General features: G+C 40.7%; 2 protein-coding genes across 8 annotated transcripts in view; one reads left to right on the forward strand and one right to left on the reverse strand.

Moving 5' to 3' along the window:
* The window catches only part of LOC119648127 (carbohydrate sulfotransferase 11), a 177405-nt gene extending 162197 nt beyond the window's left edge, over window positions 1–15208 (reverse strand). For all 7 annotated transcript variants that reach the window (XM_038049655.1, XM_038049650.1, XM_038049653.1 and 4 more), the window contains exon 1: window positions 14304–15208. In XM_038049655.1, the coding sequence (XP_037905583.1) occupies window positions 14304–14435 (132 nt within the window). In that variant the 5' untranslated portion in view covers window positions 14436–15208. The remainder of the gene's footprint in view (window positions 1–14303) is intronic.
* Window positions 1–27431, forward strand: part of LOC119648126 — a 281099-nt gene that overhangs the window by 190575 nt on the left and 63093 nt on the right. The gene's annotated exons all lie outside the window — the stretch shown is intronic.

Below are 27431 nucleotides of genomic sequence, written 5' to 3' on the forward strand. Positions count from 1 at the left end.
TTCAAAGGCTGTTTCGTTGCGATAAAACCCGCACAGCTTTACGTAACTGGCGAAAGCGTCCTGTTTACTATTCAGTCTCTTTCGTGCTGATCTCAACTTTTACTACCTTCTTCTCATTACGCCTACATTGCTTTACGTATTTCTCCGTCCAATGCAAGTCTGATATTTCCTGTGTATACTTCTTTTGTAAAACCACCTCTCGCTTGTACAAGGATACTTTCTGCTTTGTGGTCCTATAGTAGTTTTGAATTGAATGGAAATTAAGTTTCAAATGGTACAGGCTTAAAATAAGGCAGGGCACAGGCTCAGAGATAATCTAACCGATAAAATCAGAAAAATTACGCTGATATATTCGTACATAGCTTAAGGCTTAAATCTCAAAGTACAACCCTTGCAAACATCTGGTCAAATAAAGCTAATACTACTGTATTATTATACTAAATTTTGAAAAATTTTCGAAAAACATCCACAGTTCACCCTAGGGACATACCATTTTTTGGAAACAGCACACGAAATTTTGCAACCTAGAATTGAAATTATTATATAATTATGTTCTTTATTTTAAAATAAAAAGCACACCCTTCGTCCCTTCACAATATGAGCACTGTTCGTCGCCCGCATTTTTCTCGGAGACGGTTACAACGATTGACACTACATTTGGTAGAAAGCTGGGAACTGTGAACGCTCACGCATACAGTGAGTTACATCCTTTCACAACGAATTTAAGGGGGGTCCCCATACATGCAAAAGGGGGTATACATTTTTTTTTCATCAAATATAGTCATGTCGGGTATCAAATTAAAGGTCTTGATTAGTAATTTTGAAAGCCGGTCTTACTTTTGACATTTGTTGGAAAGGTGGGGAGTGCGGGGGGTTGAAAGTGATCATTCCTTTAAGGGGGCCATTCTCAGAAACTACCCAACTGAAAAATCTGAAATATGGTGCCTGGGCTCCGAAATATCTTCTATACTGATATCTGTACAAGTAAAGTTAATAATAGTATATTACTATAATTTTTAGTAATTGGCTGCAAGACCCTCCTTATGTTCATGCTAGCACCACAAAATTTCGCAACAGGGTATAACATAGACCATGATCTTTCTAAGTTTGGTGGAAATCGCACTATTACTAACAAAGTTATAATACGTCAAAGTTGTCGCATCTTTGCAAATTCAACACTATGAATGTCAATATCATCCGAAAGTGGATATTCTCACATAATATATGCATATATTGCGTGCTACGTACGAAGAAATACACAAACCCTTTCGTACTTGAAGCATTCAGCTTCCGGTTTCCCGACTTGTTATATATATCATTTACTTAATTGTATTAAAAGGCTTGCACTGTTTTGTAGGGTTTTTTGTGCTTTCTACCAAATTGAAAATATCTTGCCTGTGTAATAGATGGCGGCGTGTGAAAAAGAGCTTAAAACTACAAGAAATTTGTCTTATATTGCTTATAATTGCTGATACGATTTTATCGCAAATTATATGTTCAAAAATTAAGAAAATTCGTTCAACAAAGCGATTTCTTTGCTTGATAATACAGCTATATCACAGAAAATATATCTGAATGGAAGCAAATCTGCTTGTGTTTTGGTTCCGCAAAGCTAAATATTAACCATGAAAATTATCATAACATCCCGGTTATAATTGGGGTACCTACTTTGATCTAGTTGAATGACGTTCCTATTTCGTTTTATTGGTTAAATATAAATTGACCTTCTAACATGTAAAAGTCGATGTTATTTGATAGACATGTTTTTATTGCATCTTTATGTGAACACTTTATCTCGAAACTCTGTCTTGTGTACTTTCTCAATTTAGATTGTCATGTCTCTGAGCTGATTAATTATTTTACTTCTATATATACTCATAAGTCACGAGAATATTGCTTTCATGACCATTTGAGATAGATGTCTAATGGTTGCTAACCTTATTGTCAGGAGTTATTGTGGAATCATCTTAAATTTTTTAAAGAAAATAGAAGCGGTTTTGATAATTCTCAATTTTTTTATAGAATCTTTCCATTTATTCTGGAAATCAGAAATGGAACTGAAAAATTTTCCGAAAATAGGAATATGTGCATATATAATAGCTTGACTATGAACCAATATTAGAGTACGCACCCATTGTGAAAAAGCTAACAAAAATCCCAATGTTATCTTTTTATTAAACATGGATCTTATTATTAGTTTCCAAAAATATGAGATAAGCGATAGATATATCGTACCAAGTTAAGATATCATTGAATAGATATGGTTTCTAGATTACAACAGTGAAATAATATATCATATCAGGTATCGTTGCAATATCACCACAGCAGCGCTGATGTTTAGTTTACGAGATTCACTGTTGTTCAAAATATAATTATAGGCAGCAAATAATGAATACAACTTCTTTATCCATAATGTAGTTGCAACTAATAGTTAGGCAGTAGGTGACTAAAAAAGCAGTTAACTGTGGACAAATATCTTTTCTAATGCGTAATTAACAACTGCAAATTTCAATTATTAACGGCAAATCGGGAAAGGTAGTTGGTGACTTCTCATTTAAATTAGTTGCTAGTCTCGTATTGAAACTAATTGAATAATTAGCTACACAAGAAAATGTGAACAACGCTCGAAAAATTGTAGCTACAAATCCAGCAAAAATTAGTTATTGAAAGGATGGTCGTTTGGAAGTTACTTTTACTGTACTCGTTTTTCAAGAATATTACTCTAAGACAAAATGTAAACATTTACACATTTATCGAAACCTATTCTAAAAGAAACGTGCTGTAACCATCAAGAAAGTGAAGAATCAAATTATTACAGTAAAAATATGTAGAATGAGGCAGGGCACAGAAAAAACTGGCCTTACTTATTGAATTCACTGAAACGTAAACTTCCGGGAAAATGCGGAAATTGTCTTGGCAGCACGAAGTGGAGCAGATATACATGCATAGAAGAAAACGAAAAAGAACATGCTGTAAAAAAAGAAATTGCAAATTCTCTTCCTTTTAAAGTGAAAAGTCACCCTTCTGGAAAAATCTTTCCTATGTAGATTTCGAGGAAAAATAACATTACGATGGATGGCAGGGGCTTTGAAAGGCACCAGCAAACGGAAATCCGAGCCGAACTCCTATCTGTACTGCTTTCTTAGTTTTCCTTTCAATTCCCTGACTTAACTAAACGGAATAAAATTCAATTTAAATCGAAGAATTGTGACATTGCACATCACAAGCGCCATTTCAATCTCCGACATTATTCCGAAAATCGTTGTTGTTCCTTGATATTACCATGGAGCTCAGGGAAAATCGAATTTTTCCAAAATAAATTATAATGTACTTAACTCGGGGGTTTTTTTTGCAGAGCTAATCAACTTTAATATACAGTTTGTTAAAAAAGATTCCATGATGGAGTATGTTGAAGCGGACTTTTTTTATACTGCTTTGCCATATCTGACGGGGCAGATATGTTAGGTATGTAATCTAATTTCACTTGTTGTGGCTAACAGACGTTTACAATGGTTTTCATGCATACTCTTGTGTGAATAATGGATTACTTCTTAAAATTTTCCTTATCTATTTGGGGCTTATTTAAGCCCAATAATTCTACTGGATTAGGTTCTTGTAACTGAAATTGATCGTTCATTCTACTCCAGCTCCTCTTCCTTTTTTCCGCTCATACTCTCATGGCCACAATTATTATTATTTTGTGTAAAACAAAACCTTATTAAAATCGGTTTACTATAATCTATTCTCCCGTCTGTCTGTCACACCTATTATCTCAGAAACGATTACTCCTACAAAACTCGGTAGAAAGGTGAAATCTATAAATTCCCTCACATGCAGTGGGTAACATAGCTCCGCGTTTAGTTTCTCATACATGCAAAGGGGGGTGCAAATTCTCATTAATTATAGTCATTTGGGGTATCAAGTTAAAGGTCTCGATTGTTACTTCCCGAAGCTGGTATTAGTTTCGATATTGACTGCAAAGTGGAGGAGTGCGGGGGTCCAGAAAGGGTCACTTCAAGGACTCGCTCTCAGAAACTATCCATTCCGAATAGCTGAAAAGAAATATGGTTGTCCAAGCATATGATATCTAGGCCTCAGAATACTCTCCACACCGATAGTTTATAGAAGTACGTTACATTTATTTATTATATGTATATTGTTTAGAAATTGACTGGGAATACCCTTTCCAGTAATATAGGCTATACTGTAGAGCATGCTTACTAACAAAGTTATAATAGATCAAAGCTTCTTGCATTCCAAGACTTTGAATGACAGGGTCCTACTAAAGTGGATCAAATGCATAAACATTACTAGGTACAAGGGGGATGGCTAGGCTAGGTACAAATGGGATAAACACCAATTTAAATATGCATATATAAGCAATACAATACAATACACACCTTTCATACCTAGAGCGCCAAGCTTTCGGTTTTCCGACTTGTTTCATTCTATAACCATCATACCATAAAAAAACGAAAACCGTTACGCCTTCAAATATATCCTTTGGCAAAACTACCTGTGATTTGAAAGGGGCTGATAAATCTTTGACCTTTAATTTCTTAACAGACTGTAAGAGGGAGAGGTGGATATTGCACTCAAAAGAGGTGTTAAAAATATAAATGCATATAAACCTAAAAAAAACTACTTTTGCTAATCTTTTCAAATGTTTTACATTGTTTACATTTCTTGTGAAGTGTTTCTGTTTACTTTTCAATTGACGCATACTAAACACTTGTAATTCGGCAGAAAGATATCCATAAATATTGGAATAAAATCAAATTCAATGATAACATGAGCAAAGAAACTACGGAAAGCTTGGAAGATTATTGAGCGAATTCGCTCAGAAACCAATTAACATCGTCATCAAGCTCAAGAAAGGTTTGTATAATAAATGTCATATTGCACCAATACATACCATTGTAATACTACTTTTTCATTCGAAACAATTCGCTAGAATAGTATTTTAGATTTTTCAAGTCTGTGAACTGCTATAGTCTAACCTGCTATATAGCACTCAATGCTTATTTATTTTATTGTCAACGTGGCAAGGGAAAATAAGCCATGTATATTTGCATTTATTGATCAAACCTAGTTTTTTTTACACATTTATAATTTGGTTGCTTGTAAACACGGGGAGCTTTAAATAGTTCTCAATTTCCCGTCTAATATATGCAACTAATTACATATTATTGATGGCGTCTCTTTGCATAATTCATAGTTGAAAGCTGTAATTGATCCCAGGCAAAATATTTATAGATTGAATGGGAGTTAATGTACGGGTGCATCTGTGGAGTGTCAAATTAAAGATCTCAGTTGATAATTTCTCAAACAGATATTAGTTGCAAAATAGGAGAAAAGTTTTTGTGTAAAACAAAACTATTCAAATCGGTTGTCTGCCCGTCTGTCACATGAAATTTACTTCGAAATGGCTGGAGTTATCGTCACGAAATTTGGCTAGAATATGTCGCCTGTAAACCGCCGTACAACGGTTGCATAATTTTATGTTGTGTTTAAGGGGGAATCCATACATTCGAAAAGGGGAAACAAATTTTTTTTTATAGAATATGCCCCTGATTGAAAGGGCGATTAGTTTTTTTTCGAATATCGCATTGTTTCTTATATTTGGTGGGAGTGGGGACTCAAAACGTGTGCCCCAAAAAGTGAAGCAGGTCTTGTTCTAAGAACCAGTGATTTATCTATACAAAATCTAAGCTTCAAAATACATCCTATTCCGATTTCTGCTCAAATATAAGTTAATAATAGCAATTTTAGAAATTTTTCCGAAAGCCCCCCTTAAGTTCATTCTAAAAGTACAAAATTTAGCAATAGTACATATAACCTATAGAATTAGACATTATTTTAAAAAGTTTGAAGGCAATCCAACCGTTATTAACGAAATTATAGAAGATCAAAGCTTTGTATTTCACGTGGATTTATTCTAACCAGTGGTTGACATCATCATCATATAAAGTGAACTCATATGAACGACGGAACTAGAGTTTGGAGACATATTAAGGAATATTTTGAATTTTTAGTGGAAAACTGGCATAGAAAATATCTCTCTAATACTCTGTTGCAAAATTATTTCATAGCAAAAGACCACACCATTAGCAAAGTTATGGTGTCACAGTTGTCTCTTCCTTGTGAGTTTGTTGTAATGTAAAACATCAGAAAATATCAGCGCGACTTTAATGCTTGTAGTCTAAAGACCTATATATAAGGCGAGAGTATTCTTAATATCTGCAAACTAAAAACCCCCAGTTGCTGAACGGGAAGATAATTATCAATTTCATATACACACCGCATAATATTACCAAATCAAATACTAAAACGACTCGACGAATTGAGAATTAGTTCGGTAGTAAAATGGACTCCGTGAGATCGCGAAGGTTAACCGATTTTGAAAATTGTTAGTATTTAAATGGGTGCCAGACGAGGTTTCTATTAGCACCTTTTTTCTGTGTTACTATTACTACTATTATTAGCATGGTATATTCCTTTAAGGTAGAAGAAAAGAATACCTCCTACTAGCTTTGAACCAATGGAAAACTAGTCCAGAATCCTACCCATGTGAAGTTCATTCAGTAGCCAGCTGATAGTGCTAGCGAAATAATTACTAAACAACTTTAATAAGCTAAACAGTGGATGAAGGGTAAAGCCGTCCCCGTCAAATTATCGAGGTTTCAGCTTTATTGGGGGATCAGATTCAGATGAATATAATCAACTCTGCGTAGATGTCATATTAGTGGATGGCCTTGATTTTTTTTTCAAATTTTCGATTTGGGTAGTTTCCGAAAACGAGCCCTGCCTCTCTTTAATTTAGCACATTTTTACCCCTCACTCACCCATTTTACAATTTTGTGAAAACTAAAATCTATTGTGAAAAAACTGATCAAGACCTTTCATTTGATAGTCCACATGGGTACATGGATGTAAAAAAGTTTTACATCCCCCATTTCCATATATGGGGAGCCCCTGTTAAACTCCACCTAAATTTATGTCACTCACTGTATGCGTGGGATTTCATAGTTCCGATATGCCCAAATTTGCCTTAAATCGGCGTAGCTGGCTTGGAGAAGACTGTGTATGCTAGACAGACAGGCATTAAGTCGATTCTAATAAGGTTTTGTTTTACACAAAGCCTTAGAAAGGAAAGATTCTGTGTAGTGGTGAATACCAGATAATAATGGGGCTTGTAGGAAGAATTTTATTGACTAAGTGGATTGATCATACAAAATCCGCAAACATTTGTTTAGATAACGGATATTTCATAGAACAACACTCAAGCTTCTTTGGTTCAAGGCGAAAAAAGTCAATTTCGGGCTAAATAAGCGATAAAAGCAAAATAAATATAAAAGCGTTCCAAACAGAAAATAGAAAACCGCAGGGGTAGTGCGAGAATCATGAATGCGAAATCAGTTTATGTATTTTATATAATTTTTTAAAAAGAAAAGTATCACGATAGGAAGCGATTCTGCGAACACTGAGAGTTTATGAGCGGCCAGAACTGTAAATAATAATTTTTTTTTGCATAAACTCTTTTATTTTATTGGAAGCTCTTGAGTAGATATGCGGAAATTTTTTCTAGTTTATTACATCTCAGTCAGTCAGCCTCACTATGAGTCTTCTTTTACGGTTAATTTAAGACTTTCGCTGTATCTATCTTCTCGGTTCAATGAACTTCTCTTCCAGATGGACAGTTTTAAAATCGATCTTGTGTTCGCGTCAGAGCCGTACAAAGAAAACGGAACCCGGGGTGAAAATTATTTGCATGGGGGTGGAAATTATTCGGGGTCTCCTATTAGTCCTAGTTTTCATAGAAAGTTCTGCTTTGAACCCCCGGGAAAACGTTGGGCTCAGGGGAGTCCCCCGTTTCTAGAATAGTTTTAGGATTGCAAACGCAAATTTAATCCTGCAGAATTTTGGATTTCTTCCTTATTTTATCCTAAAAAAGCTTAATTAGTTTTATACTATTTTAATGAATAGAATATATGTTGAATATTGCTGTATATACACAGACAGAGTGTTGAAAGAGTCGATTTGTACGCTTGGGTAGCGCTGATGACGAACTCGCTCTCACGCTGACATTCACAGTACTTGGTATGCCTTCGCAGTATCGTCCAAATGATATATATAGCCATTTTAGCACCAGCATCAAGTTGAGGTTGTTCCAAACCAATGTTCCAAAAAAAATTACTTTGACCTGCAGGTCAAATAAAAAGACATCTGAAATCAACTCCTTCCTCTGTACTCAAAAACTGGGCTATGTATGATGTGCATGCAACATTAACGGAATAAGTTGTAGTAGAAAAATGACTTTAGAAATCAGAAAAATATGTTATTTTGATTAATTATAATTTCTGGTACATTGCTGGTTTTAGACATTGTTTTCAAATCACTTTTTCCTTTACTAAATACTATCTCTGTTTCAGTGTGCAAATAACAAATACAACTTTGCATACATGTTCGATGTTGTCAGGAATTTAGATGAATCTTGCCATTCAGCGTTTATCAACCACACTGCTAAACTCCTTTTGAAATGGAGTTAGAATGGATAGATGATTTGAGTAAAATCGAGTTTTGTGGACCCCTTCCTACAGCCTGCTGGCTAATTTTATGTTCTACCAAAGTTGGTTTAAGTGAGAAGTCTCGTCTATTCACTAGGCTCAGAAAATATTCGACTAAGTATATCTGGTCAAGTGGCTCTTCAGGGTTTCACATTCCCTAGGTAGTATACCTCGACCGCGCAAGGGCGGGACAGACAAATGATATAAAAGGCATCCTGTCCTTACTGCAAAGTATGGTGCACCTTCAGTAGTTATAGACACCCCTTGGGTACTGATGTTTGCATAGGGGACAGTGATCGGTCATTAGCCCAATCAATGTCCTTATTTTAACTTTATTTGTTGTGCCTATCACATGCCACTGTTTAATATCGACAAACTTTGTGCTTACTGTCTTAGTTCCTTTCACAATCAATATCAATTATGACCAGCTTCCCATTTTAAAGTTATTTCGTTCTCAGTTGTCAGGTATTCCCACACTGGCTTAAATATGGTATGAAATGATGGAATGGCTCTTAAGGCTGCCTGGCTGTCAAGGGAACGAATTTTAGCATTGAAACGAACATATTGTTTTTCGATTAGGGGCAATTCTTTTATTCGCAGATATCGATATTTGGGGAGCCAGTTGCTCCCTTCCTCAATGCCTACAATCTTGATTTGATGCCAAAAGAGCAACTCTGTTAGTAATAATAGGATTTGCATTAAACTGTGTGTCCCGATAGCTAAGTGGTTAGACCACCAGGCTGTCGTACGGAAGGTCGCGGTTCAAATCTCACTGGTAGAGTGAAATTTGTATTGTGATTTGACGTCGGATACTAGTCGACTCAGCTATGAATAAGTATCTGAGTCAAATTAGGGCAATAATTCGGTCGAGCGCAATGCTGACCACATTGCCTACTACAGTGTTCTGTTGTGTACCGTTACACATCGGTGTCTGGCAGTGTGTTTGAACTTCCTCATCACTTTCCGAGAAGCTTGTACTAGTTCTTCCTAGTTCGGCGCCATGTAGCTTTGGGGCGAGACGTACTCATTTCCCATTGTGTGGGATAATGCGTTCCATTGCGTGGCATAGTCCGCAATGGTGTTGGCCTTGCTCAGTATGTTAACTATCCGCTGTTACTTTCGTATTCCAGTCGTAAATCCGTGACCATCTGGGGTATGCCAATTTTTCATTTGCTGTTGTCTCAAGATAGAGTATCCCAATCAATCGAAGCAGCCAATATACAGATTTGGAGTAAGAGTGGCGACCATTTTCCATGTGCTACTCCTACACAGTAACACAGAGAGAACAATGGTACAGAACCGCCTTGTTGAATTTCCAGATATTTTATGAAACAGTGAAAACGGATTTGCCTCGAATGAGATTATGTTTGGCACCGGCGTCGGTCGAAACATTGCTTTTGAAATCTTCATATTGATTACCCGGCAAACTGAAAGCGTCGATTTTGTTGGTATGTATTATATCTTTAGTCTGACTTTGTTTGCTTCTTAAAGTCAGAAACATTTGACCACCATGCATGCACCATATTGTCCATTGAACTCCTCCGCATTCTTGGCTGGCCAAGGCAGCATGAAGAACGTCACCGATAACGAAAAGAAAAGGTAGCGATGACAAAATTTGTCTGCCAGTGACTGCTTTTAATTTAAAATTCCTCTGAGATTTCGTCTCGACATTTTGAGTCGTCTTATGATGCTCTTATAACATTCCAAGTACACTTTTCATCTAAATTCCTCACAATGCTTCACGATGATCCAGGAGCAAAAGGTTTTGTGTTTTTTTGTGTGAGGAGTTCTCAATGTACGTTCGCCCATTAGTTTTAGTTTTTAGTTTTTAAAATCATTTTTATTTTCAAGAAATAGGTAACAATAATATATAGATTGGAAAAATGAACAATAAAAAACAATCTTTTAAAATAACAAAAATAACTTAAATCTAATGGCCACTGTGGGCTCTCAAAGTTTTCGAATAGCGATTTACAGACAGAAAGAGAAACATTAAGAAATAAAAATCTAATTTTACAATAAGTTGTCGGGAAATGGTCAAAAACCCGACAGAATTCACTTGGCCTTATATAAATATAAAAGTAATAATAAATGTTTGATCGCTTCAATAACTACTTTTAACTTAAATTATTGTTCTTAAAACTATCATAATTATATATTTTATGTTATATATTTTTTCTTTTTTTTTACAATAACATCCATAGGGAGAGAAGGTAATAATAACAGTTGTAATATTTACAAAGAAACATAGAATAATAACGTATGTATGTATAAGTTACAACTGGAGGCAAAAGCAGCACTCGTTTAATATGTACATATTTACAAACCCCCACCAAGAAACAAATGGCAGAACTGAGCACGGCCACCGCTAACCGGCATCCCGCAACCACCAGTAATTCAAAATATTCCTTCATGGATTTATTATACGTATTGAAAACATGTAATTATTACAATTACCGTCCACTGGACGCGTCTAGATTCAGAGTACGCAGTTGCATATTTCTACCTGACTTCATACACAAAAGCTACATCGCTCACACATAAAAACATACAATTTTCGGCTGGATAGGTTCTGAAAACGAGAAAAACGAAAGCTGTTACACTTTGTGGTACCTAGATTTCCTCCTCCTGGAAATCTCCTCACCCTGCCTCATTGCATGTAAAGGGACTTATTGCCTACATGTTCTCACCAAATTTCGTGACTATTGGTTCAGCGGTTTCGGAGTAAATCAGGTGTTACAGACAGACGGACCGAGAGACATTGAATCGAAAGTAATAAAAACAAAACAAAACCTTAAAAAGCACTTGTGAGAACTAGCTGCAGATCCGCCATTTTCTTGCAAAAATTTATGACAAATAATTTTCAACAGCTTCATTAATAGATATTTACTAGGTTTTCGAAAAAAAAGTCGAAAAAATGTCATACTTCTCACTCCGACTGTATGCAATCCACTTAAATTAAGATCGCATTCGTAGGAACTATTCAGTCAAAAGCTCTTAAGAAAAAATTACAGTGATGATTTTATACAACCTTTAGGCCTTACTATTATACATTTTGTAAATTTTGTGGAAACGCCCCTGAAGTTCAACCTAGAATCATAATAGTCAATTTTATTTTAGTAATGAGGGACTAGATGTTGGATACCAGTATGTATATCTGAGTCAAATCAGGGTAATAATGTCGGACGACCGCAGTGCTGACCACATTGCCTCCTACAGTGCACTCTAACACACTTCAAGGACCTGGTCCAATATGGATTGTTGCGCCAACGATTATTATTATTAAAGAGGGAGTCGTGAATCCCCACCCATTTAATGACGAGTAATTTGAGAGAAACCGTCTCCCAGTTTTTGGAGCACGGACCCTTTATTTTCAACAAAGCGCACAATTTCCTTTTCAATGAGGGCTGATGGTTTAGTGCAGGGCAAGGATAGACGCTGCTTCCCCTCTGCCCTGGGAGAAGTGCCACCGAAATTGATTCCCAGATATTGTTCGCTCCCTTAACCCCGCCATCCACGTTTAGTTCGACATGTCAATTACGTCTGAACAGTCTGCAGTTGGCCGCGGCCGCAACGTGGATGGGAGAAAGCAAAAATCCTGAGCAGAGCTCTGGTCTGTCAGTTTGGACTCTTCAAGCCGCCGCGGATGGAATGAAAAATGGTACGACCAACTAACTAGACATGTTTGTTTAGGCTGTGGACGAGAATTTCATGTTTGTTTAGGTTGTGAGCCTGAATTTAATGGGCATTTTTATCGTGTGTGAACATTTTTGATAAATGCTTACACATAAAGATATCTCAAATTCTTTCTTCCACGTCTAAAGTTGAACTAATGATGTTGTGGCTTGCCGGTACGTGAGTGGTGCTTTCAGTTCAACTAGCGGCTGTGTGCATTGCAGGCTCTTCCCACATAACTGGCATCCCGAACTAAGCGTGGATGGCGATATTTACATTTATCCACAAACACCATGAGTTTGAATCATATTCAGGACGAAAACCGATCAGTTCATCCTCAAGCCGGCCGAAGCAGAAATAATTTTGGTTAGGAGTGAGAGAGTTCTCAGTCCGCATCTACGTAATGACGGATAAGATCAATTAGAGAGAAACGTCTTCCGGAGAAAGGTGCGCTGATTGTTCGTTGTAGACAACCTCTCCACTTTTCGTCTAAAGTGTGAAGAGGCCAGGCAACTGCGTATAAAATGTAGGGTCGTCTCCCGCCCTTCCTCGCATTAGTATTCGACTCCACCCTGATTTTCTCTACACCCCAAGCAGGCTGGAAAGCATCTGGAGATGCACGATAATATTGAAATTAGTATTTCAAGATATAGGGTTGTATAGGACTTAATGCAATGGTACAGTTGAGGGGCCACATTTTCCCGGCAAAGTTTTCTAAGTTGTTAGAGTGGATGTAAAACTTGGAAAGCATAGACGTTAAAGTATATACCATGGAACTTCTATGTTTAATATGACGAATCCTTTTCCTATTTCTTTGTTGGTGAACCTGTCTCAATTATGGTTGGTTTAAGCCTGTTACTCCAAGTATGAAGGTCTCCTGTTCACTCCTTTGTGGAGTATAAGGATCCACACAGTCTTAGTTTTGAATGAGACTACTTCATTCCGTTATCATCATACTGAATTCTGTGTTGGTGGCAAGCACACAGAAACAAGAGAGCACAAAAATTAATAGGTTGACTAATCGTGATTCCAACCCGGGGCAACGAGATCGAGAGGCTGACGCTCTCCTTCTAAGGGAGAATATTTATTCACTTGCAGAATTCCAAACATTTAATTCCAATTCCAATGCATACTATGTGCAGATATATTGTAGAGCACGTATCTTTATGAGTTAATATTGTATTTGACCTGAACAGGTGGCAATCAATGTTTGCTCAAATGTATTTGGTTAAGTTGCTCAATTAAGATTAGTACTCGCGGTGACACAATAATACTATATTTGAGTAAGTTATTTAATTCTGGTAGTTAGCAGGTGTAGCTTTTCCAAAAAAAATTTCCAAAGCAGCACTTTTGTGATTGCGAAACTCAACTAAATTAATTCAGATTTGTTTCACAAAAGACAATCCATAAAAAAAACTCGGTTTTAAGAAAACTTTTCTATATTTTCCTTGGATGGTTAGGAGCTACAGATGAAAAATAATTTTGTAACCAAACTAACCTGTAACTGTAAGTCAGCGCAAATTACATTTGCAGTCATCTGAGGAGATTTACCAGAAATGCACTCTAAAAATTTTGCAGAAAAAAATTCAACCAGAAACAAAGCCAGGTTCAAAAGATACGGAAAATATTTCCGCTTCTTTTCTTTCAGGGTTTGCATACCGGAATGTGCGAAAAGCCGGCGGTTTCATTGACTGTTTATCGCTAGCGCTAAACCTACTTTCTGCACACGTACTTGTTCCTACTTATATTTATTCACCCGGTGTATGGTTGTTAGAAAGAACGTGTATTTGCCTCTACTTTTTCATAACTTCGCCAAGCAGCTTTCGTCCCTGCTAATTACGCTACTTGTGCCAAATGGTGAAGGGTCGTGCAAATGAATAACTCAAGTGGAATTGTAAGATCTCTAAGCACATTGTTGAAATCTAATTATATGGTGTGCTGTTATTGTGTATGGTTATGGTTCTTATGGGTTAGCCTTGTTCTTGGAAGCTCTTGCTAGCTACTCACTATGCTAATGCTAGTTTAGTTTGAGTGTGCACTAGAGAACGACAAACCACTCACCTCGTATCCTTTAAGTTTGTAGGCTTGCTCGTTTGTCACTAGATAGACTAAGGCTAGCGGTAGTAAGGCGATGGCTGTAAAAACTAAGAAACAGCGCCTGGCGGCGCGACACGGCATTCCTTTCGATCTCATTTAACTACCCGTTGAAAATTATCAATACAACTATGTTAAAAATTATTGAACTCTCAGGAAACACTGCGGCTGAGGACGTGGTTGTATATTTCTTGAAAGCAGACACATCCAGGCGAATTACACATATTCCAGGTTTATCACATTCTCACAATCGAACTTTTTAACGACATTTAGATAATTTAAGATTCCTATTTAATTGGAAGACAAATTGCTCATTCGAAACTATAAAACTTTACATTCTCAAAAATTCGCACCTCGTTCAGTTTGGCTTTGCTATTTACATTTTCACTCATCCGTCACTTAGAGGGAGCATTTAGCGAAATGGAAACACTTTAAATCCATTGCCCGCACTATGTTTTCGCGTCCTCGGTTCTATTTACAATCAATCCCAAAATCATTTCCAGGGGAAGCGCCAGGAGGGGCCGACTGCGACAATTCCATGTTCATTCATAAAAATCGCTTTCCCCATCGATTCAAGCTTATCGGAGTTCCAAACGACTTGGATTTGTTTATTCACGTAAACTATCTAAGATTTCGAGTTAACATCACAGATATTGAACCATTATCGCCAGCGATTTTCTCGAGATTTCTTAGGAATTCAAATTTGACCGTCCCTCCTTGAGAAACTTTAGAAATTTGGGTTTTAATTAGGCGTATTTTGAGTCCAGGTTCTGATAGACAGAGGATGTGTGTCAAATTGTCAAGAAGTTAGAGGAAATTAACGTCTGAGTGTGTACCGTTACAGATAATTTCGAGCACTACTGGCTCGAAGAAAATTTCTCAGATATTATACAATCGTGAGCTTTTGCGTTCAGTGAACGATGCAGAGCAGAGAAATGTACCTACGGAGCGTATTCTGTGCGCACGCCAGTGTTTGACAACTGGCAAGGGGAAATATTATTCTGTTTATCAACAGACCGGGCGCCAGTGGTGGAAAAGCTTTTGTACGTGGGCCAAGTAGAGAAAATCTGAATTCAGAATGAAAAACGATATCAATTTATGCGGTGTTTATATGGTATATATTGGTTTGAAAACCAATGAAAGACTGGATGTGATACACAGAAAAGAAGCAGAAGCGGCGTTAAATGAACCAGAACTTGTCTGTGAAGTCGGGAAAAGTATTGTGGCTACACAATCTGAATGCCTAGCGCTCGTAGGATTGTCCAAACCTTACAAAGAAGAGTCTTAGGATCGTAGCGGGAATACTCACGGGCCACTACAGGCTAAACTGCTACTTGAAGAATCTAGCTATATCTACATACATCTGCAGATTTTGGGGGAAAGAAACTTCCATACTGGAGAGGATATTTAATACCAGAGACAAGGCTTAACCGCCTAGGAGTAGGAAGCATGCTGAAATTCCTGATCGACATAGTTAGGAGGTACACAATCATTTCTTTTATGGATGGGGATCTTGAAAACTTGTAGGAATGTGAGAGATTTTCACCTACTAAAACCACCGCCATTTCTCTGCCCATATCTCTGCGGCGCTACCGTGAAATGTTACTTTACGGGTATACTAACAGGATTAAGTCAATTGGCCGTCGTGCTTTCCTTGATCTTGGAGATTGTCTTGTATTGCAATTATTACTCCGTTTATCGCCCTACAATTTTCCTCGGGTTTCTGCATCTCTTCCACGTGATTACGAGTGATTGCGACGTTCCTTTTTGTATTCACCGTGTCCCATCAGGAACTGGGTTAGATGGTAACCCAATGCTCTGTGTTTTCATTCGAATCATCTCCATATACACACGTGTGGCCACAGCGACCTTTTGCGGAACTATCTCAACGTTCTCCAGTACAGCTTTTTGGAAGTCCGCAGTTACATTAGGCTGATTTACTCTCCTTCTCTAGTAGAAAGTGTGCGCGTTATTGGCTAGAAGATCCAACGATATACCTTAAGCGCGATTTGTCGGTATTTCGTGCTCACCCTTCTCTAGTCCGCCGTGTTTTGGCATTCTCCCGTCTAGACAAGAACCGCATATAGCAGGATGAATTACACCACCCCGGCGATAACAAGCCAAGTACTTCATCCCACATTATGTCAACAATACGGATCAAAGGGAGTAATGTCCACGATCAAAGGGAATCATGTTCGCGCTGACACACTGCCTCATCAGATACTGTCTCATATGCACTGCATACCTTAACTGGTACGCCGAACTTACCCTTCTCTAGTTCACCGTGTTGTGCTATGCTCTCGCCTAGACTGGAGCCTCATATAGCAAGATAGATTTTGCCCTGTGGCATCAGGCCAAGCACTTCATCAAATATTATGTTCGCAGTGTTTTCCCAATACGAATCTTTGGCATTCCAATAGACCACTCGCTAGCTCGATGAACAGGAGCAGCATTTGTTTCTAATGTCGAAAAAGGTGGTTTGGTGGTCACGGTGGATGTAGGGAGGTGTATCAAATCGACAAGTCTTACTACCCAACGCATCCAGCGTTGGTTAGAACAATATCCAACTGTGCAAATTTTTCAAGTAGGATTTGGCTCCTGGTTTTCGTCACCCGGCTTCCTCAGTCCAAGCCCCATGCGTTGTATTCACCGCCAATAACTTTAGGGCTTTTGTAACTAGCGTAGGACACCAAGCTCCTCATATTGCACCACTGTGCACCAGGGGGAGCCTAATAGCTCTATAGATATTGACGCCGTCTTTTGTTTCACTAGGTAAAACTTGGTTCTAGAGTGTTACGCCACTGACACTCCTGAGCATTGACCCGAGGTATTTAAATCACTTAGTTCTGGGCAGGTCAATGCCACTGAGGGTGATTGTGCCTCTTTCATGAACAAGAAATTCAGTTTTATTCAGATTGAATCTGAGGCCGTGTTGGATGAGGCGATTATCCCATTTTTGAACAAAATGTTCGAGATCAGTTTTGCTATTAGATGCCAGGAAAACATCATATGCATAAGTTGGATGTCGCTTGTGACGGTGTCCATAACAAGACCAATGAGCAGTGGTAAGAAGATGCTTCCTTCATGGACACCGACAGACACGAAGTGGTAGAGCAATTTATACCACACACGAGTTTTTCTGGCACTAGGTGTTGCCGTAGATCATACCATATGAGTTTGTACGGAACACGGTCAAATGTCGCGAATACGGTTGCAAATACCATGTCTAGTTCTTCGAATGTGACGTGCTGCATCGGGGTAAAATTTCGGAGGAGTTTGAACTCCGAAGAATCTCGTTAGGCGGTACTCTGTCGGCGACACTATTCCTTTTCGTCATCGATTGCATCCTTCATGCTGTCGGAAGTGCTTTAATGGACAATGAACCTCTTCATCAAACACTCCAATTTCATTGATGATACCTGTTGCCGTCCTACTATGTCACAGACCTTCGCCAAATTGCTCTGAATTTGGATAAGCGCCAACAAAACGTTAATGGGCACAGTAATGAAGATGCTGTTCAATTTGTCACGTTGGCCACGTTGTTTCTTCTGATGGTGGCACCAATCCCGTTGTTACTTGACGTCGAGATCTTTGCCGGCTGGACTCTGCTGTCCTTACTCTTCCCGCAGCAGACGGAGTGGCCGCCGATATCTACCTACCCCTACGGATTCATTGTTTTGTCTAAATTCTAGATATGCAGATACCTCAATATCGACATCAAGTTAAAGTTGTTCCATGTTAGGTATCATCACATAAAAACTCCCAGCCTTCTTCAATACCGGCGCGATACCGATAGACATGATAGACGGGGAAATAAAAAATGATAACTCTTTGTAAGGTATAATTAAGGATGAGAGGGTCACCCTAGATGAGCTGAAGCTCATTTGCTGGGACTGACAGCGATGACGCGTATTCGATGCCAAGACACCTAGGATTTCCTCACATTAAACCATTGTCGCGCTCGGAGTAGCATGATAACTAGATATTTTCAAAGCTCTCTCAAATACTTGGCATATCCTGCTTTTCTGGCGACAGCTGCTTCTCTCTCCTTAAGCATACATTAATATCCAGCACTGCACTTCCTAAATGTGTGGTTTTCTCACTTACATTTCCTGGATCTTTTTGATTTGTTGCTGATCCAGACAAATGCCTTATATTCTTTGCACGACCCAAGAGCTCGAGAAGGGCAACTTATTCCATATCACTTTTTTTGTAAAACAGCATCTTATTAAAATCGGTTCGATTTGTGTTCCTCCGGCTGGCTCGATTTGTGTTTGTATGTGTGTGTTCAAACGCATTTATTTTCAGAAACGACTATGCCGATTAGCACGAAATTTGGTGGGAAGGTGGAAACTGTGAACTTTCACAGCTGCAGTCGGTTGCATATTTCTACGTTAAGTTTAAGAGGTCTGAGTTTTGATACTTGTTGGAAAGGCGGGGAGTGCGGGTGTGGAAAGTGATCTCATTCTCAGAAATTATTCAATCCAAAAATCTAAAGAAAATCATGAAGCTGCCTCTATATGGTGTCCAGGTCTCAAAATGCTCCCCATATCGCTATCCACTCAAATTCGTTTATTCAGGGTCCCATTCTTTTAGGGGAAAAGAAGCCAGAATATAACAAATCATTTTATTATATATTTGGGACAAAGTTTAAAGGTAAAAAAAATTCAACATTGAAAGTTAAAAAAGTTATTCAGGATGATGTACATACGTGTCGCCGCAGACGTCCTAAATCGGTGCGCACGGTTTCTGCCGCAATTGGCATCTTAAACCATAAAACCAAGCATTTTCTTTATCTTCTTTATTTTCTTTTGTCATCAATAAACTAGGAATTTCACGAAATTCGAAAATTCACTATAAAAGTCAGGCTCTTAAAAAAAACAAATTTGAATTTTCATGACAAATTTACAATTATTTGTGTGTTAAAAATGGTCTAGAAGTGCTTAGTTATCAAAGATCCTAGTTTATATAGAGTATACCCTTTAAAATGAATGCTATATAAAGTAAACCTGTTCACTATTTTTTTTAGTAATTTTACACGCCAATTCGAAAAAAAATGGTTTCGAGAAAACGCTATTTAAAGCTTACTGTCAAGAAAAAAGAAACTTACTGAAATGTGATGCTAATCACCTCCACCGGGTTCGTAGAGCAAACACTCAGCTTCCTCAAAATACTGATTTTATATGAATTGTGCCGCCCTATGAGCACTGCGAGCCTCCTTCCTAATATCACTGTGGCAACGGTCTGCGCGCTCTAATCGGATGTCGTCCATGTGATCGGCAAACGCCTTGCATTGATGTCCAATGGTTGAGTTCATCAGGATCAATATTGTTCCGTAGCCTCCATTGAATAATCCGGCAGTAATGTAGGTGGCTATATCAACGATTTTCTTTCCAGAGTGCAAGTGCTTTGGAGCCATGTGCCATACCGTGGTGTAAAGGGAAGAAAGATATTAAGGTATTAGTGGCCTCGACCTTATGCAGGTTGTATCAGGGGTCGGTACCAGCGGCGCAATTTTCGTGTCTTCGTTTTTGTCTGTGGAGCAGTGGTGGTCTAGTGCTAACATTATTGCGTTTTTCATGTCCACCGAATTCATTCTTCTCTCACCAAGAATGGAGAAAACACTGAAACCGGCCGTAAAAATTGTCCCAAAAAATGCAGGAGATGAGAGCGTGTTCCGTGAAAAAACTGATATTCAGACTAAAGAATTGATATGAACCCTTTTCGGCGGAGTCGTATTTATTATTCTAAATTTAAGGAAAGCGAAATAATCCATGAGGCCATACCACCCGCGCAGCAAAGACCGCTCACACGTAGTCGGCCGGGTGCGGGCTGCTTCCAGGCGGAACTTTTTTCACAATTTTGGGAATTGGCTTTTGAAACATTTTGATTGATTAAAAAAATTGAAAATTGAATTGAATTGATTAAAAAAAAAAACATCGGATGTTTTGAAACAACTAATGGCATTTCCCTTAAATGGTATTATATTATTATTATTCTGTTAAGAGAAAGTCGCACCGCGTCCTTGAGGAACTATAGCGCCCTTTTTACTGGTTATAGTGTACCTATTGATCATAGTATCTCAAGCAGGCCTGTAACCGTTAGGAACTTTAGTATGTTCCCCACTTCCAGATGTTTCAGCTTTGCATCTGGTATTAAGTGTTCTTCCAGATGTCTCGACCTACTTTGCACAAGTGCCGGACACTGTCCCAGGACGTGTATAGAGGTTTCGTCCTCCTCCTCACAACACCTGCAGGCAGTGTCCATAGACATCCCTAGCTTCCCTAGGTGATAGTTCAGCCGACAATGACCAGTGAGAATTCCCACTATGATCCGGAGATTCTTTTTGGTAAGGTTTAAGCAATCCTTTGTGCGCATGGGTTCATATCCTCCAATAAGCACCCTGGACTGCTCCATCCCTGGTAGGCCCGCCCAGTATAATTCCCTCAACCGTTCCTCTTCATTTCTTAGATTCATAGCCATGAAACCGTTTCCGATTCCACAGAAGGGTTCTCTCCCGTGTAAAGGCGTCCCTGCTCCCTTCTTGGCTAGTTCGTCCGCTGCCTCGTTGCCTTCCAATCCAACATGACCTGGAACCCAAAGTATCCAGACCTTGTTGGACGAGCCGAGTGTATTCAGTCTCTTAAGGCATTCCCATACCAGTTTAGAGTTCACCTGGTTGGACCTAAGTGCCTTGATCGCTGCTTGGCTATCGGTGAGAATAGCTATGTTCTGCCCCCTGTAGTTCCTTTGCAGATTAAAGAAGGCACAAATGCTAGTGTACCTGCCCATTGGCTCAAAGTACATTTTCCTTGGACCAATGACACCGACACCCGCTCCCTCTGCTGTGAGGAATCCTTCAGTGTACCAAGTAATTAAATGGTATACTATATTACTATGTTTTTATGAAATTGACTTGAAACGGTTAAGTTTATCCTAAAGTCATAATGCTGTAATATAGACTATATATATGCTATATAGATAGACTATATATGCAACGCCCGGAGGCCCGAACAATGGACTAAGGTGAGCAACAAGAGGCAAAAGGACAAAAAGAAGCTCCGCCCGGAAATAATAATTATTTCCAAGAAGGGAAATATGTCCTATGCCGACATCCTCCGAAAGGTGAAGTCAGAACCGGAATTGAAGGATTTGGGGGATAATGTGAGCCGTATTAGGCGAACACAGAAAGGGAATCTGATGCTGGAGTTAAGTAAATCCGCCGACAAGTCGGCCGATAACTTCCGCGGGAAGGTGGAAAGTGTACTTGGAGAGGAAGCTGAGGTAAGAGCTCGGAAACAGGAGATAGTGGTTGAGTGCAAGGACCTAGATGAAGTCACCTCACGGGAGGACATCTGTGCTGCGCTAAAGCAGCAGTTCAACCTTGGCGATATAGACCAGAGTGCCATAAAAAGGATGAAGAAGGCATATGGTGGCACACAGACCGCTATTATTAGTTTGCCGGCGGAATCAGCTATTAAGTTGATTACCGCGGGCAAGGTAAGAGTAGGTTGGGTCGTGTGCAGGCTCAGGGAACAAATTTCTCTAAAGAGATGCTTCAGATGCCTCGATTTCGGCCATTTTGCGGCGGCATGCACTAGCCAGCATGATAGGTCGAGGAGTTGCAGGAAGTGTGGGGAAGAGGGCCACCTCATCAAAGATTGCACCGGAGATCCACGGTGTATGTTATGTATTGGGAAAGAGGGCGTGGACGGCCGGCATATTGCGGGAAGCAGCAGATGTCCGGTATATAGGAGGGAGCTGAACCGCACAGGAAAATGAGATTGATACAAATCAATCTCAATCACTGTGAGGCAGCTCAGGACCTGCTCTCGCAAACCATTCGAGAGTCGAATGTCGATGTCGCGGTTATTTGCGAGCCATACAGAAACTACGGCGGTGCGACTTGGGCGATGGATGCGTCTGGCAACGCGGCAATCTGGGCGTGCGGAAGACAGGCCATTCAGGAAGTCATGGCCCCCCGGCAGCCGGTTTATTTACAGCTGCTACGCTCCTCCTAGTGCAACCTTAGCACAATATGAGGAGATGTTAGACAGTCTGGTGTTGGATGCTAGAGACCGCAGCCCTAAAATCATTGCGGGCGATTTCAACGCGTGGGACCTGGAGTGGGGAAGCCGATCGACGAACACCAGAGGTCAAATTCTGTTGGAGTCATTTGCGGAGCTGGACATCGTGCTGGCCAACGTTGGATGCGTGCCCACCTTTCGAGGAAGAGGGTCGGGTTCGATCGTTGACCTGACATTTGTTAGCACTTCACTGGTGAGGGGGATGGCTTGGCAAGTGAGTGAGCACTACACCCACAGTGACCACCAGGCCATCTTCCTCCACATTGGGAACCGGGGAAGCAGTCAACGACGCTCTGGAGGTGGAAAGGCTAAGGCGGTTGGCTGGTCTATCGGAGCTTTCGACGAGGAGACATTCCTGGCCGCATTGGAGGGAGTCCATGATCCGGATGGAACAGCGGTGGAAAGGGTCACACAGCTGTCTCAGCGTGTAACCGAAGCATGCGACGCTACAATGCCACGACGACGTTTGCACTACGGCAAGAGGCCAAACTACTGGTGGAACACGGAGATCGCTGCCTTGAGATCCTCTTGTCTCCGAGCGAGGAGACTTTCCCACGGGACAAGAGGAAGGCCGGAGCACCAGGAGCGTGAGGAGGAATACAGGGATATGCGAAGCAACCTTAAGAAGGCCATTCGGAGAAGCAAGCGGGAATGCTACCAGAAGCTCTGCTGGAGGCTAATACGAATCCGTGGGGTACAGCCTACCAAGTTGTAATGAAGAAGATCCGCGGGCGAAAATCACCTCAGGTGACATGCCCACGGCTCTTGTTGCAAATAATTGCAACTCTTTTCCCGCAGCAGGAACAGGACGAAAGAGAACCCCAACTGGCAGCTCAGCAGGACGTCTTCTCGATCCCTGATGTTACCGAAGAGGAACTTTGGGAAATCTGTAGACGTATTGGGGACAGCAAGGCTCCGGGATTGGACGGAATTCCGAACAGGGCTCTGAAGGTGGCGGTCAAGGCCAGACCAAGGTGGTTCGCAAGCACATTCGAATCGTGCATGGCGGAAGGAGTGTTTCCCGCCCAGTGGAAGAGGCAGAAACTGGTCTTGCTACCGAAGCCTCGAAAACCACCCGGCGTGCCCTCTTCATATCGCCCTATTTGTCTCTTAGACACCATGGGGAAGATGTTGGAGAGGGTGATATACAACAGGCTGCTCCCGTTCATCGAGCTTGCGGGTGGTCTTTCAGAGCGGCAATATGGGTTTCGGCGAGCCCGTTCTACGGTCGATGCAGTAGCAAAGGTCGTGGAATTGGCTCGAAATGCGATGGCCATGGGCAAATGCTGTGCTCTGGTGACGCTGGACGTCAAAAATGCTTTTAACTCAGCCAACTGGGGCTGGATTAAGGGCGTTTTGGCCAAACTGGGTGTTCCTAGCTACTTGGCTCCGCTTATCGAGAGTTACTTTTCGGATAGACTTCTCTCGTACGAGACGGACGACGGGCCGAAGAAGTACATTGTGACAGCAGGTGTGCCTCAAGGTTCTGTATTGGGACCGCTGCTGTGGAACATAAGGTACGACGGAGTGCTTGGCCTTCGCGTGCCGGAGGAGACAACGCTGATTGGTTTTGCGGACGACTTGGCGGTAATTGCAATTGCAAAGCATCCCGAGGACGTGGAGCTTTATGCAAATGAAGCCATTCATACCATCAAGTCATGGTTACGAATGGCCAAGCTGGACCTGGCGGACGAAAAGACGGAGGCGGTCCTCATTACCAACCGTAGGAAGAACAACACGGTTACCATCCGGGTTGGTAATCGTGAGGTCGTTTCAAAATCGGTTGTCAAATACCTGGGGGTGATGATCAATGCCAAGCTGAGTTTCAAGGGACACTTGGATTATGCACGAGAAAAGGCAGCAAATGCCAGCTCATCTCTTGCGAGGATGATGCCTAACGTGGGAGGGCCGAAGTATAGTCGCAGGCTACTCATCGCGGGAGTGGTGAGGTCGATCCTGCTATACGCGGCCCCTGTCTGGGCGGGAGCGTTGAACCACGCGGTCAACCGGAGGAAGATATGTTTGGCATACCGGCCAATTGCGCTAAGGGTGTGCAGCGCATTTAGGACGGCGTCGACGGAGGCAGTGTGTGTTATCGCAGGAATGATCCCTATAGATCTTCTAGCGAGCGAGGCACACTGGCTCTACGAAAAACGGAAGGCAAATCCAGCCGAGGTGAATGCGGATTTCCGAAAAGCCATCAGGAGAGAGTTGTGTGGCAAGTGGCAACAACGATGGGATAACTCCGACAAGGGCAGGTGGACCCATACATTGATCCCGTGCATCGAGAAATGGGTCAACCGAAAGCACGGAGAATTGAATTACCACCTGACACAGTTCCTTACGGGACACGGTGGCTATAGGAAGTACTTGCATCGCTTCGAGTTGGACGAGTCTCCCAACTGTCCTGAATGCGGTGCTACACTCGAGGACCCGGAGCACGTTATGTTCTATTGTCCCAGATTTCTGCAGCAGAAAAGGAGGTTGAACAACATCTTAGGGGCGGACATCGAGCCCTCCAACCTGCTGGAAGAGATGTTGAAGTCGGAGGAAAACTGGATGGCGGTAAATGAGGCAGTAGCCGTGGTGCAGACAAAACTCCTGGAGTTGGATCGAGCTCGGAAGGCGGCGCGACGGAGACGTGACATGGACGAGCTGGTATAGCGAACCAGAGCCTCCCCCGCGAAGTAATACTTCACGGTGGTCCCGCGGGGAGGGGCGGAAGAGTGGGGGTGGTTTTAGTGGGTGTGAATCCCACACACTGCTGCAACCTGGCGCAGCAGCTTCTTTCTAAGATTTCCACCTCCATCCATAAAAAAAAAAAAAAAAATATATGCAAGATATCTGCAAACCGTACTATTACGTATTATTATGAAGTTACAGTAGCTCGATGTTGTCTTGTTTGTGCACATTTATTGAAACCCAACCTCCATATGCATATATACATTATGAGTTACGTACAAACGGGATACTTCACTCAAATGTACTTACACAATAAATAAAACCTTTCATGTTTGGGGATAACTCGACATTTATTCTCTTTTTACTGATCAATGTAAAATATTTTGGCTTTTTGCCGTCCTGCAAGGATCCAACGAATCGTCTACACCCTCTGTATCGTGATTATCTCCCAACTTTTATACCAACATACGTTTCCCGATCTCGCCAGCTTCTAATGTATTAAATCGCGGCTCAGGTGTAATTTTCGGTTTTATACAAATACCGAACATTGCCTCAGGATATCTATGAGATTTCATTTCCTCCCGAATAACTTTGTAAATAACGTCGCCAGATATATATAACTTTTCTATATAGTGGTTTAGCTTATATTGACCTGTGAATATATAATAGTTACTACAATTCTGGGACAATTCTTGGATAAGTTTAATTAGCTGAGCGCGTGAGCGCTTTGGTTCATATGTTTTCATAAGTGTTCTGGACTGTTTCTTCCCTAGTAAGCACTCCAGGTATCACTGCGAATCCCTTCCCGATTTTACAGAAGGTTCTGGTCCATAGATTCGTGACTGTCAACCCTGCCTCAATTCAGGAGGAGGATTCTGATCCGTAAATGGTGTTTCGGATCCTTTCTTTGATAGCTTATCTGCTATGTATAATATTTCATCGCTTTCGATCCCAATCTGTAGTTTTTTGTATTCACCGTATCAATTCACTCCCATACCTGTCTTGAGTTTAACTGGTGAGTGCCTTCACGGTCAAATGGCTATCAGTTAGAATTACAATGCTCTGCTTCTTATATATTTTCTTTGGAGATTTAACCGAGCACATCCATCTATGCCAAGACTTTTTTCTTTTCAGACGCTTTTTTTTCTCGAAATTATGTTTGTCATATTTGTGGGAATTTGAATAAAACTCGAAAAATAATAAAGTGGCCGTTTGGGATGATATTGTTACGAAAATCACTTTGAGACAAATATGTCCTATGACGTCAATTTAAATTGTAGTAGTAACAATTGGCAGGAGTAAGTTACTAAGTTGCATGAGGGTACCAGTCAGGATATTGGAAATCCACTAGAAGTGATCAGACAAAAAGTGAATAAAGAAGAGAAGTGCAACTACCATGGAGAGGTCAAAAATGAAGGCGCTAAATAGCAGAGGAGGCCATGCGAGAACATTGGAAACATCAGGAAGAAAATTCTAAGCAGGGTGAGGATAGTATAGTGAAAAGCCTAAGAAGACTATTCAAAAGGTGACTAGTCGGAAGATAGAAAGTGCGCAGAGGACAGAGATATCAACAGGCCTATGCTGGACGACAAGGAATCTAGCAATTGTGTACAACTCGTTTAGTGACTTGAGCAGGAATTCCTGCGGTATAGGGTCGACATTCTGGACCTAAGCGAAGTAAGATGGTGGAACTCTGGAGAGTACTCCTCTCCCTCTTGTAGCAATGTAATTTTGTACGCTGGCAAGTCGAGTGATAGGAGACGCGAATTCGGTGTCGGGCTGCTTCTGATGAGTACCGCAAGGCGCGCTCTTTGGACCTGGGAGCTTGTTTATGGCAGACTTCTAACTGCAAGATTTCGGTCCAGATTTAGAAGTATCCGGATGTCCGGCGTCCGGGTAGTTGCGTGGTTAGAGCATAAGGCTATCATACGGAAGGTCGTGTAGTGTACCGTTACGGTCTTGAATGAACTGCTCTAACTCACTTCAAAGCCCTGATCCAATATGGATTGTTGCGTCAACGATTATTGTTATTGTTATTATTAAGGAGTATCGCAATTAGACAATGCTACGCACCAACGGGGACTTCCGATATAGTGGAGAAGGGTGCTTTCTGTGATCAATTAGACGCAGTTCAGGAGAGGCTTCCTAAAGATGACTTTGCGATTGGGATGGGTGAATGCCAAAGTGGGATCTGACAACACCTTGCTCGGGCATGTGATGAGGAAACACGATCATGGATTTCTGGAACTTCCACCGCTTCTTCATTGGTAGCACATTGTTGGAGCACGAAGGCTGCCATAAGGTTAATTGGGTTTCAACTGACCGA

The sequence above is a fragment of the Hermetia illucens genome, chromosome 2, assembly GCF_905115235.1.
Source record: "Hermetia illucens chromosome 2, iHerIll2.2.curated.20191125, whole genome shotgun sequence".
NCBI lineage: Eukaryota > Metazoa > Arthropoda > Insecta > Diptera > Stratiomyidae > Hermetia > Hermetia illucens.